The following is a 14,214-nucleotide window of genomic DNA, read 5'->3' on the forward strand; positions in this document are numbered from 1 at the left end:
GGTTCTGAGAGACCGTGAATCACCTGGAGGACTTTGCCCAGCTCTCTCCCCAGGAGCTGCTGGCGGATTTGAACCACCAGAAAAGCACGGCCTGCCAGGGGAGTCTGTGCAGCTCCCACTGACAGCTCCACCAGGGCTCCGCTCCAGTCTTGTGAAGGTTCACCATACAGGCTCTGTTTGCGCTGGAGGCTTGTTTTCAGGTGATGGCTCGGTTTTCTGAGCCCCTTGGGTGTAACTCTGGTCCATTTTGTTTTTCTAGTGTGTTTGTAAGTTTCCATTGGTAGAATGCACTATCTACGAGGACCCCAGTATAGAGGGGGATTCGGGCTCTTTAGTACATCTTTGTTCTTAATTTGCTTCCTTTTTTTCCTGTTCCTTTGACTAGAAAATTCAAGCCTCCCACTATTTTTTTTAAAGCCCAGCTATGCCTTTTTACAAATCTACTTTGAAGTCTCATCAGTTGGCAGTTCTCTAGGCAGTCCTTGTCCTGTTCAACTTCTGACCAATTTCAAGGTTATTCAGTTGAGGAGAGGACCAGGGAGTCCAACCCATCCCAACTTCTTTCAAAACCAGATGACACCCCCTGTTATTTATAGTGAAGAGTTTTACGTGGAAAAATATAGAAAACATATAAAATTAGATTTCGCTTTCAGCGTAGTCTGTTCTTGGGTTTTATAACATGTGCATGTTCATTTTTGTAGGAATTATGTTGGAGTATGAAAAAGGTGGAGAAATGAAGACCAAATCCATAGACTTGCTTGATCTCAATCCTAGGTAAGCTGGTTTGTGTCAAGGCAACTTGTATTTCATCTCCACTGTTTTTACAGAGAAGCTGTGACATAGGGTGAGCTGAATCAGCCCACCAGAAAATCCTTTAAAGAATTAGGTCATGTTTTCTTTTGTATTGTTTGTTGTTTCACTCTTCAGCGCATCCTTCTCCAGTATCTTGCTGAATAAGGAGGAGGGAAAAGGGATTAACATCTGTCTCCCTTTTTTCTTTCTTTGTTGATGATCAGCTGTAAACTGAGATTACCCAAGGAGCAAATTGTGTCTTCCAGCTCATCTGCGGTGCAGAGTTCCAAAGATGTGTGAAATTTCTCCCCACACATTAGCAAATGGGCACGGTGAAGCCAGTGGGTTCCTTTGCCCTGTGAAACCACTTTGCACTGTATTTACTGGCTAATCAACCCATCCTTGACCAAGCAGAATACTCCAATCTGTAAATTCTTTACCTTCTATCAGGAAAATGGTATGATAGCCCATACCAATGTCAGTAACTATAGTTCAGAGGGTATTTAATTCTGTTTAGGCACTGATTTAAATCCTTTATTTATTTAATTCTGATTTAAATGAAAGTTTCTAAAGAGACTGGTTTTTCATTCTTTGACTCACATCCTTTTTTTTTTTTTTTTAAAAAAAAAAGAGAATTGATATCTGAGCAGATGAGAACAGGTATAAAATGAAAGTATGGATCCAACACATATTTAATTGTTGTGAATAAACTGTGTATTTGTCACATAGCTTGTGCCAGTCTCAGGCTTTCCACATGTCTCGTTTAGTGACTTCACTTACACATCAGTCGTGTTGTATGGTCATTATCCGTGTTCACAGACCTATTTCCAGTAACAGAAAGAGGAAGCAAAGAATTGCTTCCTAACAGTGACTTTCTATTTCCCCTTCCTGATGCTGAGCAAATAATTTGAGAAGCTGGACGAACGTGGCTTCAGGATTAGAGGAAGACTCGTCAACAACCTGTGTTAGGCACACAACACAAACCTTGCTAGCTGACAGCAAGGAGAACTTGAAATGCTACAGAAGATCAGACAATACAGTCTTCAATGTGGATTATGTCTCCGCCTCAAGAAGACGAAACTCGTCACCACTGGACTGACAAGCAACGTCATGATGTTGTGTGCCATTGACGTTGACTTGGAACTGACCCATAGCTGATCCTTCAGTGGCTTTTTTTAAAGTTCTATTTTAATTTATTTTCAAGTTGCACGTTTTCCTCCCTCCTTTCTTCACCCTTTCTCTGGCCCTCCCCACAATGCACCCCTTGTTCTAGATGTTTTCATACATATAATACCTAATCATATATTCTTTTTGGACAGATCTTCCCCCATCTGATTGAATGCAGTGTTCATTATCTATCCACTTTCCCCCCATTCTCTCCCCAACCCATGTCTGTCCAATTTTATAACATCAGTGTAATGCGCTATTTTTCCTTTGTGATTGAGATATTTCACTCAGCTTCATGTCCTTCAGGCTCCCCCATGTTGTATATTGTTTTACAAGTTCATAGAGGCAGTAAATCACACGGGAGATTTCCCACCGCTCTTCCAAAGAACAGCTGGTAGATTAGAGCCATGCACCTTTGGGATTTTAGTGCAGCTACTAGGCAACCACGTAAAGACTGAAATTGTCAATGATTTAATCTTACTTGGATCCACAATCAATTCTCTTGGTACTTACATTAAGAAAAAATAAAAATCAAAAGATATATTGCATTGAGCAAGTGCTCTGTTAGGGACTTCTCCAAAGTACTAAGGAGCAATGATGTCAGTTTAAAGGCTAAGGTGTTCCTTATTCAGGCCATGGTCTTTTCAGTCACTCACTATGTATCTGAGAGTTGGACAGTGAGTAAGGATGTGAGAAAAAGAATTGTTGCCTTTGAGCTGTGGTGATGGAGCAGAGCACTGAACAGCCCATGGACTGCCCAAAGAACAAGTAGGTATATATTTCTTGAAGAAAGTGCAGCCAAGAGTGTTCCTTTGAGGCAAGAGTGGCGAATCTTGGTTTCACATACTATGGGCATTTTGGTTGTTAGGAGGGGCTAGTCCTTGGAAAGGGACATCATATGTGGAAAGTCAATGAAAGAGAGGAAGACCTTCAATGAGATGGATTGACACAGTGACTGCAGCAAGGGGCTCAAGTGTGGAAGAGATGGTGAGGCTGGCACAGGACAGGACAGGGTTCCGATCTGTTGTTTATCGGGTCACAGTGAGCTGTACTCACGGTCCTCAACAACAATAACTACCACGCCCTAAAAAAGAGCCTTAGCATAAAATGGGTCAAACACTTAGCTCGTCAACTCAAAGGCAGGTAACTGAATTCCACGAGCTGCCCAGGGGAAGGAGGAGGAGTCAGTCCACTTCTGTAAAGACCTTGGAACCCGATTGTGTTCACTCCTAAAGGGTCCTCTGACTCAACAGCATGTCTTTGATTTTGTTCTGGGTTTCTCACCCCTGCTGGTACCAGAGGGAGCTCTGGTGGCCTAGTGGTAATAAGCTATGCTGCAGTCCCAAAGGCGTGTGGTTCGAATCCACCAGCTGCTCCACGGGAGAGAGAAGGGCAGTCTCCTCTTGTGTGATGAACTACCTCTGAAAACCTGCTGCTGGGTCAGCTGTGGATCGGTTCAGACTCGATGGTACACCGCCACCACCACCGCTGCCGCCACCACCACCACCAACACCGCCACCACCACAGCAGTGGTGCCAGGACATCGAAAGTATGTTGTTGTAAGAGAAAAGAGCGAGAAGAAGGAAGACGAGAATGTACTCGTGTTTAGAACCAACGTCCTGCGGCTTCCCCAGGTGCGCAGGCACGCGGCCTCCCTGGAAGGCACTCTAGAGAACCCACAGCACCTTCCTTCGTCCTTGCAACAGTGCTGCTTGTGGATTTTAGGGTACCTTGTGTTTTCTAGAACATTCTTAGAAGAGATGCTGCCATCTTTGACATTTTATAAATGTTGTGTTTTTCATGTGGTGAATGCATGCCAAATTTTTGAAACAGGAAAAAATGATGACTAACTATTGTGATTTGTGACACATTTCAGTACTAACATCAAGGCCTTGGTAGATGAGATCCAGAAAGCTGAGCCTCTGATCACAGCTTCCCGGACAGACCAAGTGAGAGTCTTAGTACAGAAACTGCAGGATAAACTCGGGCAGTTCAAGGACCACCAGTTCTACTTGTTTAAGGTAAGTCCCAAGCAGAAAAATAGCTGTGAAGTTTCTTACTTATCTGAAGTAAAATGACAGTGATGTTTACTCTTTCCTTAATATACCTCCTCCTTATTTATCAACAATAATCTTATTATTCAGTGTTTCTCACTTAAGACAGTTGGTTTTTTTAAAAAGTTTATTATTAATTTCAATGAAAATTTACAGACACTTTGGATTTCCATTCATTCATTGTTGCACTTTTCTCCCCTCCCAACCCTACCCAAGTACACTCTCCTTTTTGAAAAGTAAAAGAAAAATTCTTTGATTGTTTTATAATCCCTCCCCCGAGGTCCACTGCACTATGTAGCCTTCACTCTGGACTCCCGTCATGACAAAAATACTTAATCACATATCCCTTTTAAACAGTTTTCTCCCTCATCTGTTTCAATGCAATATACATTATTGAACCCATCTTTCTCAATCTCTCCCCAACCCCAATATCAGTCATGTTTTATAACAGTGGCACCATGCAGTATTTGTCCTTTGGTGACCAAGATAATTCACTCAGCATTATGTCCTGCAGGGTCACCCATTTTGAATAACATTGCATGAGTTCCTTGTTTTTCAATGCAGCGTAGTATTCCATTGTGTGAATATACCACAGCTTCTGTATCCATAAGCCAGTTGTAAATAAATATGCAATTTTGTGCTTTGACAACATATAGTAACAAATGGTTTGTTGTTGTTCTGTACCATAGAGGCAGAACCGGTCCATAGCTCACCCTCCATTGGGTTTTCAGAGACAGTAAGTTGCACAGGATTTTATTGCCCGTCTTTCTCCTGCAGAGCAGCTGGTAGATTTGAACCACATACCTTTGCATTTGGCAGTGCCATTTCTTACCACTAAGTCACTAGAGCTCTGTAAAACCATGAAGTTTGAATCCACCAGTTGCCATGTGGGAGAAAGATGGGCAGTTGACTCCCATGCAATTTGCTGCCTCTGAAAATCTGCTGGAGGGTCAGCTATGGGTTGGTTCTGACTTGATGGTACTCAACAACAACAACAACAAAGACCGTAGCAAACACTGAGTGGCACAGTGAGTGTAACATTGACTGTGGTGTTGAAGGTACTGTTGGCTGGCCAGGATGCTCCACGGTTTGGCGGTGATGTAATGATGGCATCTAGCGATTGTGTTTTGATGTAGTCATCCAGTTGTGTCATGATGTAGTCATCCTCTGTTCTGTGATCTGGTGGGACCATCCTCTGTTTTTACCTGGTGCTGAATTTTCACAGAATGGCCCAGTCTTTGGAACCTATGTCAGTAAGTGAGGCTTGGTTGCAATTTTTCCCATGAAGGAAATTTCTCCAAGTTTCAGCACCTCACATACAAACACTAAGAACATTCAGTACCTTCCTGTTTGTTGAGTGAATTCATAAAATTAAAAACATGTATTTTCTGAAAATCTGAAAAGAGTCGTGGTCATTTTGTTGTTAGATGCTGCTGAGTTGACTGTGACTAATCGCCACTCTGTGAACAGCCTGTCTGAACTCTGCCCTCTCCTGGTATCTTGAAATGGGGAAACCCCGGCTCTGGTCTACTTGAGTCCATTCTTACAATCACTGTCACTCTATCTTGTCAAGGATCTTTTTTTTTTAAGCACTGACCATCCTTCCCTCCTCCCCTTTCTAAATATGACGTCCTTCTCCAAGGACTGGCCCCTTCTGACAATGTGCCCAAAGTATAGGAGATGAGGTTTCACCCTTCCTAGGTGAGCATCCTGCTTGTATTTCCACCAAGACCATCTTTTAGCCCTCCCTGGGCCGTTTAATCCTCTTCTCTGACACCACAACTCAAAGGTTTTACTGTCTTATCCAACACCACGACTCACGGATGTTGAGTCTTCTGTCATCTTTAGTCAGTGTCTGACTTTTCAGATGCAGAGGAAGTCATAGAAGTGATGATAAATGTAGTCATTTGTTACAGCAAATGTGGTCTTAGGGGACCCTGGGGCTCTAGTCCTCAGGAAACTGGGCCACTAAGCCCAAAGGCCAGGACTTTCTGGTGATTCAGATCCGCCAGCGATCCTGAGCTGTCTCCGCCTGTGTGATTTACAGCCTCACGGACCTACTGAGGGCCAGCTAAGAGTTGGCTCCGACTTGACACCAATGAGTTTGAGTTTTGAGTTTCTTTATGAAATTTGTATGTAAACCAGGGTGTTTTTTTTAACACCACCTAAAATATTTATAATCACGAATAAAAAAAGGGAAAAAAAGAATAAAACCTTCTTTTTTATTCTATAATACTTAGTTTACTCCGATTGCATCTGATTTTCTGATTTTTATGATTTACACTGCTTTTCTTTTAACTGACTTAAATATAGTCATTCTGGTGAAATATGGTTATCATTTCACATATTCAGTGTCTTCCATCCAATCAATACACAACACTTAGGCACCAATGCTTTGCAGTCATGAATTAAGTTGAGGAGGTTGTGCTTGTAACATCTGTGTCCAGCAGGTGGCACTGTTTAACTTCAAATATGAGCTCCCAACATGTAACTATAACCTAACTTATCTCCCAAAGGGGAAATTTTTTGAGAGAAAGAGGATGCCATTAATAGTTACACCTTGGCAGCAGACAAGACTGGGGCCATCCTAACTTAGCCAATCACTGCAGAAACATTGCCCACCCTCAGTAGATTCATTCCATAAATAACTGCTGAGCACTTGCTATGTGCCAGGCAGCACAGAGTTTGAAAGGTAAAAAGAGAAAACTTCAACTCTCAAGAAACTTTATGAATCACGATGTAATCATATGTTGTAAAACACATGCTTGAAACATTTTAAATATATTTCCTCTTTACTTGAGGGATACAATTACACAAAGCCATAGCAATGTGAAAAAGAAAATATTATGAATGAGTGGCTGTGCTGTTGACTTGGAAGTGACCCGTAGCAGACCCTCCAGTGGGTTTTCAGAGGTAGAAAGTTGCGAGGGTGGAGATTATCATTCTGTCTTCCTCAGAGCAGCTGGTGGATTTGAACCGTGTAGCGCAATTCCTTACCACTGGCATCGTCGGTAGGGAGTTGCAATGCTGACCCAGGGGTGTTGCCTCTCTAGCTGGTCTAATGCACCAGCGGCTTCTTAGGAGAAAGATAAGCAGAGTCTCTTCCCGTGCGGTTTACAGTGTCTGAAACCTCTCGGAGGATCAGCTGTGAGTGGTCCCTGCTTGTCGGCAGTGAGCTTGGCATTTAAGTGCTATCTGGCGGCGTCTTGTTTAATATCGACACTGTATTAAATTTGTCTGATTCAGAATATCCCATGCCAGTCCATCTCGTTTCTCTAGTACCTAGTTTGTCAATGTTTGTGCGTTCCATTTCTTTAACAGTGTCCCACTTTCCTACGTTCATGCTTCTCACATTCCACGTTCCAGTCACTAGCGTCTGCTTACAACTGTTCCTCCTCCTCTGTGTTTTCATATTTGAGGGCTCAGCCTTATCTGCTAGTCTACTCTAAGTGTGCTCTGTTGTACATAAGGCTTTTGAAAGCCTATAACAACATTCTTCTAGGTCATATAGCCATGCTCAGTCCACTTGTTGTACAGAGAGGTAACTCGTGGTTGCTGTGAAGCTGAACACTGTGACACTGATGCGTCAAATGTGATAATGGTTACCCATGGTGGACAGTGTTTGGTGGTGCTCCTCCATTAAAACAAGCTCAGAAGCAGGAGTGGCATCCACTTCCGAAATAGCTTGCCTCTGGAAACCCTATGAACCTGGAGAAAGGATGAAAGTTACACAACTGTCTAGGTCTTTTTGTTCATAGTGTCGATATGAGTCACCTACGACTTGACGACATTTAACAACACAACAACATTTCTTCAGAAGTGGATGGCCCGTCCTTCTTCCTAGTCTGTCTTAATTTGAATGCTCAGCTTTAGAACAGCATCTGACAGACAAGCATTTTATAGAAAAGAGCAGAAGAAATACATTTGCCAATTATAGAAGCAACCAGTAAATTCACTGTTGCTCTGTGCCCTTGGCACATGTGTTTTGACCCATCCCTTCCTCTGCTGCACCAGCATCTCCTTCCACTCGCCCCCTACCCCATTCAACAACTCCCTCTCCCTGTCCAGCCCTTGATATGATAGCTTAGGTCTCAAGCCTTCTGTCACAGTCAACAACACTCTTGGTACCAGCAACCAGGAAATCAAAAGATGAATTGCATTAGGAAAGTCTGCTGTCAGGGACTTCTCCAGAGTACTGAAGAGTAACGACATCAGTCTGGAGGCTAAGGTTCACCTGATCTAGGCCATGGTCTTCACAGTTACTTGCTATGCATCAGAAAGCTGGACAAATGACTAGGGATGATAGAAGGAGAGTCGATGCATTTGAACTGTGGTGCTGGAGAAGAGTATTGAGTATACCATGGACTGCTAGGAGAACAAGTAGGTTCATCCTAGAGAGGGTGAGACCAGGTTGCTCCTTGGAGGCAAGGATTCTGAAGCTTTGTCAGAAATACTCTGGGAATGATGCAAGGAGGGACCAGTCCTTAGAGAGGGATGTCATGCTTGGGAGAGTGGAGGGACAGTGCAAGAGAGGAAGATCTTCTGTGAGATGGATTGACTCAGTCATTGGGATAATGGGGGCAGGTGTGTCAGAGACAATAAGATTGGCACAGGATAGAGCAGGGTTTAGGGCTGTTGTACATTGGGTCACTGTGAGTAGCAAGCGACTCAAAAGCACATAACAACAACAACAACAACAACAAATCAAAGTAAATTGATAGAAAACATAGAGGTATGTTTTGACAATTATCTTACCTATAAAATATATTCTTGATCTTAATACAAGTTCTATTTTCATCAAATTGTTCACATACTGACAGTTGCCCAGTTGTTTCATGAAGTTATAATACCACTCAATTGATTTGAGGTGAAAATGAACTTTAGTTTTGTTTGGCCTTAAAACAGTGTTTTCTTCCAATGCAGGTTCTCAGAGCGCATATCCTGCCACTGACTAATGTTGCCCTTAACAAGTCGGGCTCCTGGTAAGAGTCTCTATGTATTTCTCATTTTTAACTTGTGAAGGGATAGGAAGTGGCCTAAGGCTTTTTGTGGTTGAAGATGCCCACTGAGTATGGAACATCTTCACCTTTTTAGTTTGGTCTTAAAATGAGTATAGAGGGCGCTTGGGTGGCCCAGTGTGTAAAGAATTAAACTGCCAACCCAAATGCAGGGGGTTCAAATCCACAAGACACTTTGCCAGAGGAAGAGAGGCGGTCTCTTCTCATGTGATGACAGCCTCTGAAACCCAATTGGAGGATCAGCTCTGAGTCAGTTCTGATCTGACAGCAATAAACAACAACTGAATATAGAGGAGAAATAGAGGCCCTCTGTCCCATGACCTTGATTCTGAACTCAGTCTATATGCCCCATGGTGCTAACTGAAGTCTGGGTGGGTGTATATTGATGGCTCAGCAAAGAGTGCAGCTGAGGTGTGAGCTCACTGAGTGCTGAGGGAGGAGCTGATGGCTGGTGTGGCCAGGAAAGGATGACGTCACACGTGGCAGTGGGAGCAGGCAGACCACGACAGCGTCAGGGTCACGTGTGAGGCGTGGATGCAGATTGACTGTTCTCCAGGGTTTGGCATCTTTTTTTTTTTTTAATTGGTTTTGTTTTCTTATTTTTTCTGTGTGTACCGTCAAATTGGATCTGACTGGTACAGGAGGAGATTGTCCCTGCTTCTCCAGCAGAGCATCTGGTGGATTTGAACAGTGGGTTTGGCATCTTAATGCATGGTCAGCAGACCTTTAAACCTTGAGTACGGCTCAGTTCAGCTTGAAATCTGAGGTGCTGAGCAGGACAGATGAAGTAGAAATGTCATTTTATTATTATTATTATTCATTTTAATGAAAATTTAGAGATTTTGGATTTCCATTTGTTCATTGTTGAACTTTTCTCCCTGCCCCTCCCCCCGCCACCTTCCAGTTCGTTCTTCTCTTTGAAAAGTAAAAGAAAAATTCTTTCATTGTTATATGTTTCTTACCCTGAAGTCCGTTCTACTGTGCAGCCTTCGTTCTGGACTCCTGTCATCACAATCATACCCAATCACTTATTCGTTTTAAACAGTTCCCTCATCTGTTTCAATGAGGTACACATTATTGAACCCATCTTTCTCAGTCTCCCCGCAACCCTGATGTCAGTCCTGTTTTACAATAGCACTGTGTAGTATTTGTCCTTTTGTGACTGACTGAGATAGTTCCCTCAGCATAAGGTCATTTTTTTACTCAAATATAAACATATACATGTCTCCTCCTCATTGCTATCAAGGCAAAACCCTCCACTGGATTTCTGAGGCCATAAGTCACGTGGGACATTTCCCAGCTTTCTCCTTCAGAGTTTCTGATGCATTAGAACTGCCAGAGAGGTTCAACCCTTGTTAGCAGCACAACTTCGTACAGGCTCCCTATTTCCCCATGCATGAGTGTAGGAATGTGTGTGTGTGTGTGTGTAGTTAAGTGCCTTTGGGTTGAGTGCAATTCATAGTGACACTGGGAACAATAAATGTGAACTCTCTCCTCAGCATTTTGTCCCATCCTTTGAGACCTTTGCTGCAGACACTGTGTCAATCCATTTCATTGAGAGTTGTCCTCTCCTCACTGACCCTCTACCATTCTGAGCATGATGTCCCTGTGAGAGAAATCGCCTCTCCTAATGTGTCAAAAGTATGTGAGGCGAAGCGTACCATCTTTGCCCTCAAGGAATATTCTTGTTGCACTTTCTCCAACACAGATCTGTCTGTTCTTTTGGGCCCATGAGATATTCAGCACTCTAACACCATGACTCAAATACATTTATTCTCCTACACACACGTGCGCACACACACTTGCTGAAAGGAGTCCTGCTGGCATGGTTGTTAAAAATGATTGGCTGCTAACTAAAAGGTCTGTAGCTTGAATCCACCAGCACTCTTCTTTTGTAAAGATTGTCACCTTGGGAAGCCTGAGGGTCATTCTCTCTCCATAGAATTACCAGGACTCGAATTGACTTGACAACAGTGGATATTTTTGTTGTTGTTGTTGTTGTTACATAGACAAAGAGCCCTGGAAGCGCAGTGGTTAAATGTTCAACTTCTAACTGAAAGGTTGGTAGTTCAAACCCACCATTTGCTCCACAGGAGAAAGCTATGGCAGTGCACGTCTGTAAAGATTTATAGCTTTGGAAACCCTAAGGGGAAGTTCTGCTCTGTCCTACAGGGTCACCATGAGTTGGAATTAATTCAATAGCAACTATTTGTTCTTTGTGGCATGTGCAGATGTTGTTGTTGTTATGTGTCATTGAGTTGCCTGCAGCTCATAGTGACCCTATGTACAACAGCTCTGAAGCCTGTCCTGTCTTAAACCAGTCTCACTGACTCTGACACACTTACCTGCATTGCCCTAGTCACTGTATCAATCCATCTCATCTGGGTTCTTCCTCTCCTGCACTGTCCCTCCACCCTTCTGAGCATGATGTCCTTCTCCAAAGACCACTCTCACCTGGCCACATGCCCAAAGTATGTGAGATAGAGCTTCAAAATCCTAGCCTCTAAAGGAGAAACTTGGTTTCACTCTCTCCAAGACAGACCTATTTGTTTTCTTGGCTGTCCACGGTCTGTTCAAGACTCTTCTCCAGCATCACAACTCAACAGCATCAGTTCTTCTTCTGTCATCTTCAGTCATTGTCCAGATATCAAGTAATTGTGAAGACCATGGCCTGGATCAGGTGCACCTTAGTCTCGTTGCTTCTCAGCAGACATACAGTCCTGTAAATATAAAGTGAAGGAAGGGCCTGGGAGAAGACTCTAGAGAGAATTCCCAGCAGAGCGTCGAAGCTACATAGCTCTTCAACTCTCCTGTTGAGTTGGGTTTAGGCTCTTGGATGGTTTTCTTCTCTATCATTACTCCTTGAAAGGTACCCTGACTTTCCAATTTACATGTTTCTTTTGGGGAAAGCTGATATCTTTTTGTTAAATACATGAAACAATTTATGTATAAGAGCTTTTATTTTTAAATGAAAAGCTCTTTTCTATGGAAATATTGAAAGAGTAACTAAGATGTTATTTTACTGAAAAATGTTAGAGAATAACCTCGCTGTGCCTGTAGTATAGTTGTTGTTGATTACTGTCAAGTCGAGCATGACTCATAGCGACCCTATGAACAAACGTCCTGAAACCCCTCTACAGTTATCGGTATTTATCAAAGTTCATAGAGTTTCTGGAGGCATATTGTTTAAGAATCTGTTAAATGATTGGTTTATTTGTGAAGCAGTTGTTTATTGGATGCTGACCTGTGCTGGAATCATCGTCCAGTCCCTGGGGATGGTGGTGGTAAGCCCGATGGATGGAAGGGACAGCGTATTTCAGAGAAGTGCTCTGCTCTTCAGCGACTAGCAGAGAAGTCAGGGTGGCAGGTCAATGTGTGCTCCAGGGAGGAGTTGAGGTCCCAGGGAACACTGGGTTCCCAGTGGCCTCATGGACCCTGAACAGAAGTTAGGATTTTTCTCCAGATTGCTGGGAAGCTGTTTGAAGAAGGTTAAAATTAGAACCTCAATTCTTGTGGGGAAAAATAGATTGCAAAGGTCCACATATGAGTCAAGACTCTTCTGAAGTGTGTTCAGGCAAGAGATGGAGGCAGTGGAGCTGGTGAGAAGCTGTCAGTGTTGACAGCACTGACGCATTGGACGTGCCATGTGAGGGAAGGAGGGCACTCCAGGATGATGCCAAGGTTTTGAAGTCGACCCCACTGGGAGAACGGCGACATGCTTCCCGTGACAGATTAGAACTTCAGAGATGATCCTGACTGCTGCCTGTGTTGCTGCTGCTGTTAGGTGCTGGCGAGTTGGCTCTGACTCGCAGTGACCCTGAGGTCAGCAGAGTGAAACGTGGACCATTCCTGCTCCGTCCTCACAGTCGCTGCTCGAAGTGAGCTGACTGTTGGGGCTGCTGTGCCAGCCCATCCCCCTGAAGGTCTGCCTATTTCTCGAAGTTTCCAAGCATGAGTTCCTCCCTCAGAGACTGCCCCCTCCTGACCACATGGCCAAAGTCTGTGAGAGGAAGTCTCCCCATCCACCTGAAAACCTGCTGGCTGTGCTTATTCCACCATAATTGGGAGAATTACGCCACGCAGGATCTAATAATATGTTACATATAATGACGTTATACGGAAATGATTCCTGATGCCTTACTCTTTGTTTCATGACTCGGTCTACCCATTTAGAAATTGCTCTAGATGTGTCTGAACTTGGTGCTTTATACTCGGTTTGCCTTGTAAAAAGCAGAGTAAATTGGGTCATGAGCCTGCAGGTGACACCCGGGGCCCTGGGGAAGCCACCATTGCGCTCACCCTGTGACATGTGCCCTGTGCCATGTTCCCTGTACCAGCTTCATCACGGGGAGCTACGACCGGACGTGCAAGCTCTGGGAGACCGCGTCCGGAGAGGAGCTGCACACACTGGAGGGCCACCGGAACGTGGTCTACGCCATCGCCTTCAACAACCCCTATGGGTAAGAGGACGGCCACCCTCCTGCGGTATCGCTCAGCCACTCACTCCTCCGTCCGACTCTGGGGGGAGGTAGGAAAGAGATGGTGTGCTGAGAGCCCACTGTGTGACCCACAAGCCTCCTTCAAGCCCTGTAAAAGCCCGCTGATGCAGGTATTAATAGCTCTCTTTAAACCGGTTGCCGTTGAGCCAGTCCATGGTGATGCCGCACACGCCAGGATAGAGCAGGGCTCCACAGAACTGTCAGTGGCTCATTTTCCACAAGGAGATTCCCCAGGCAGAATAAGAAAAATGAAGTTCTCTTCCCAGGATCAGACAGCAGAACGGAGGAGAGCCACATTCAGGCCCAAGTAAGGCTGGCCCCCAGGTCCCGAGGGTTCCTGGGACCTTTGTAAAACTTAGCTGATGCCTCTGGGAACTAGGACAGACATGCATAGCGAGGTGTAGTTTGTTTGCAGTCTTGCCAAGAAGAAATATCTAAATGTGTATCAGTGACATGCTAAATAACAATACCAACAACGACAGAAGCATTTTTAGCCAACTTGGAGCCATGGAGCCAGGAGTACGCTCACCATTCTGCATCCTTTGTATGTGGTGAGCTGCCCACGCCGCAGTCCCCTGGACACCTGTGGTGACTGGACTACAGACCTGTCTGCTGCTTCTCTCTCAGCCCTCTGCTTTGGTTTTCCACTGATCTTTTAAAATTTTTTTTAACTTTTAAAAAAAT

General features: G+C 44.1%; 1 protein-coding gene across 1 annotated transcript in view; it reads left to right on the top strand.

Annotated features, from left to right (window-relative positions):
* The first annotated feature begins 706 nt into the window (after window positions 1–706).
* The window catches only part of DAW1 (dynein assembly factor with WDR repeat domains 1), a 43,359-nt gene continuing 29,851 nt past the window's right edge, over window positions 707–14,214 (top strand). The window contains exons 1-4 of the mRNA XM_006890301.1: window positions 707–774; window positions 3,836–3,980; window positions 8,937–8,995; window positions 13,369–13,491. Of these exons, the coding sequence (XP_006890363.1) occupies window positions 707–774; window positions 3,836–3,980; window positions 8,937–8,995; window positions 13,369–13,491 (395 nt within the window). The remainder of the gene's footprint in view (window positions 775–3,835; window positions 3,981–8,936; window positions 8,996–13,368; window positions 13,492–14,214) is intronic.

Source organism: Elephantulus edwardii, unplaced genomic scaffold, assembly GCF_000299155.1.
Source record: "Elephantulus edwardii isolate Elephantulus edwardi_28Jun2011 unplaced genomic scaffold, EleEdw1.0 scaffold00087, whole genome shotgun sequence".
Classification (NCBI taxonomy): Eukaryota; Metazoa; Chordata; class Mammalia; order Macroscelidea; family Macroscelididae; genus Elephantulus; species Elephantulus edwardii.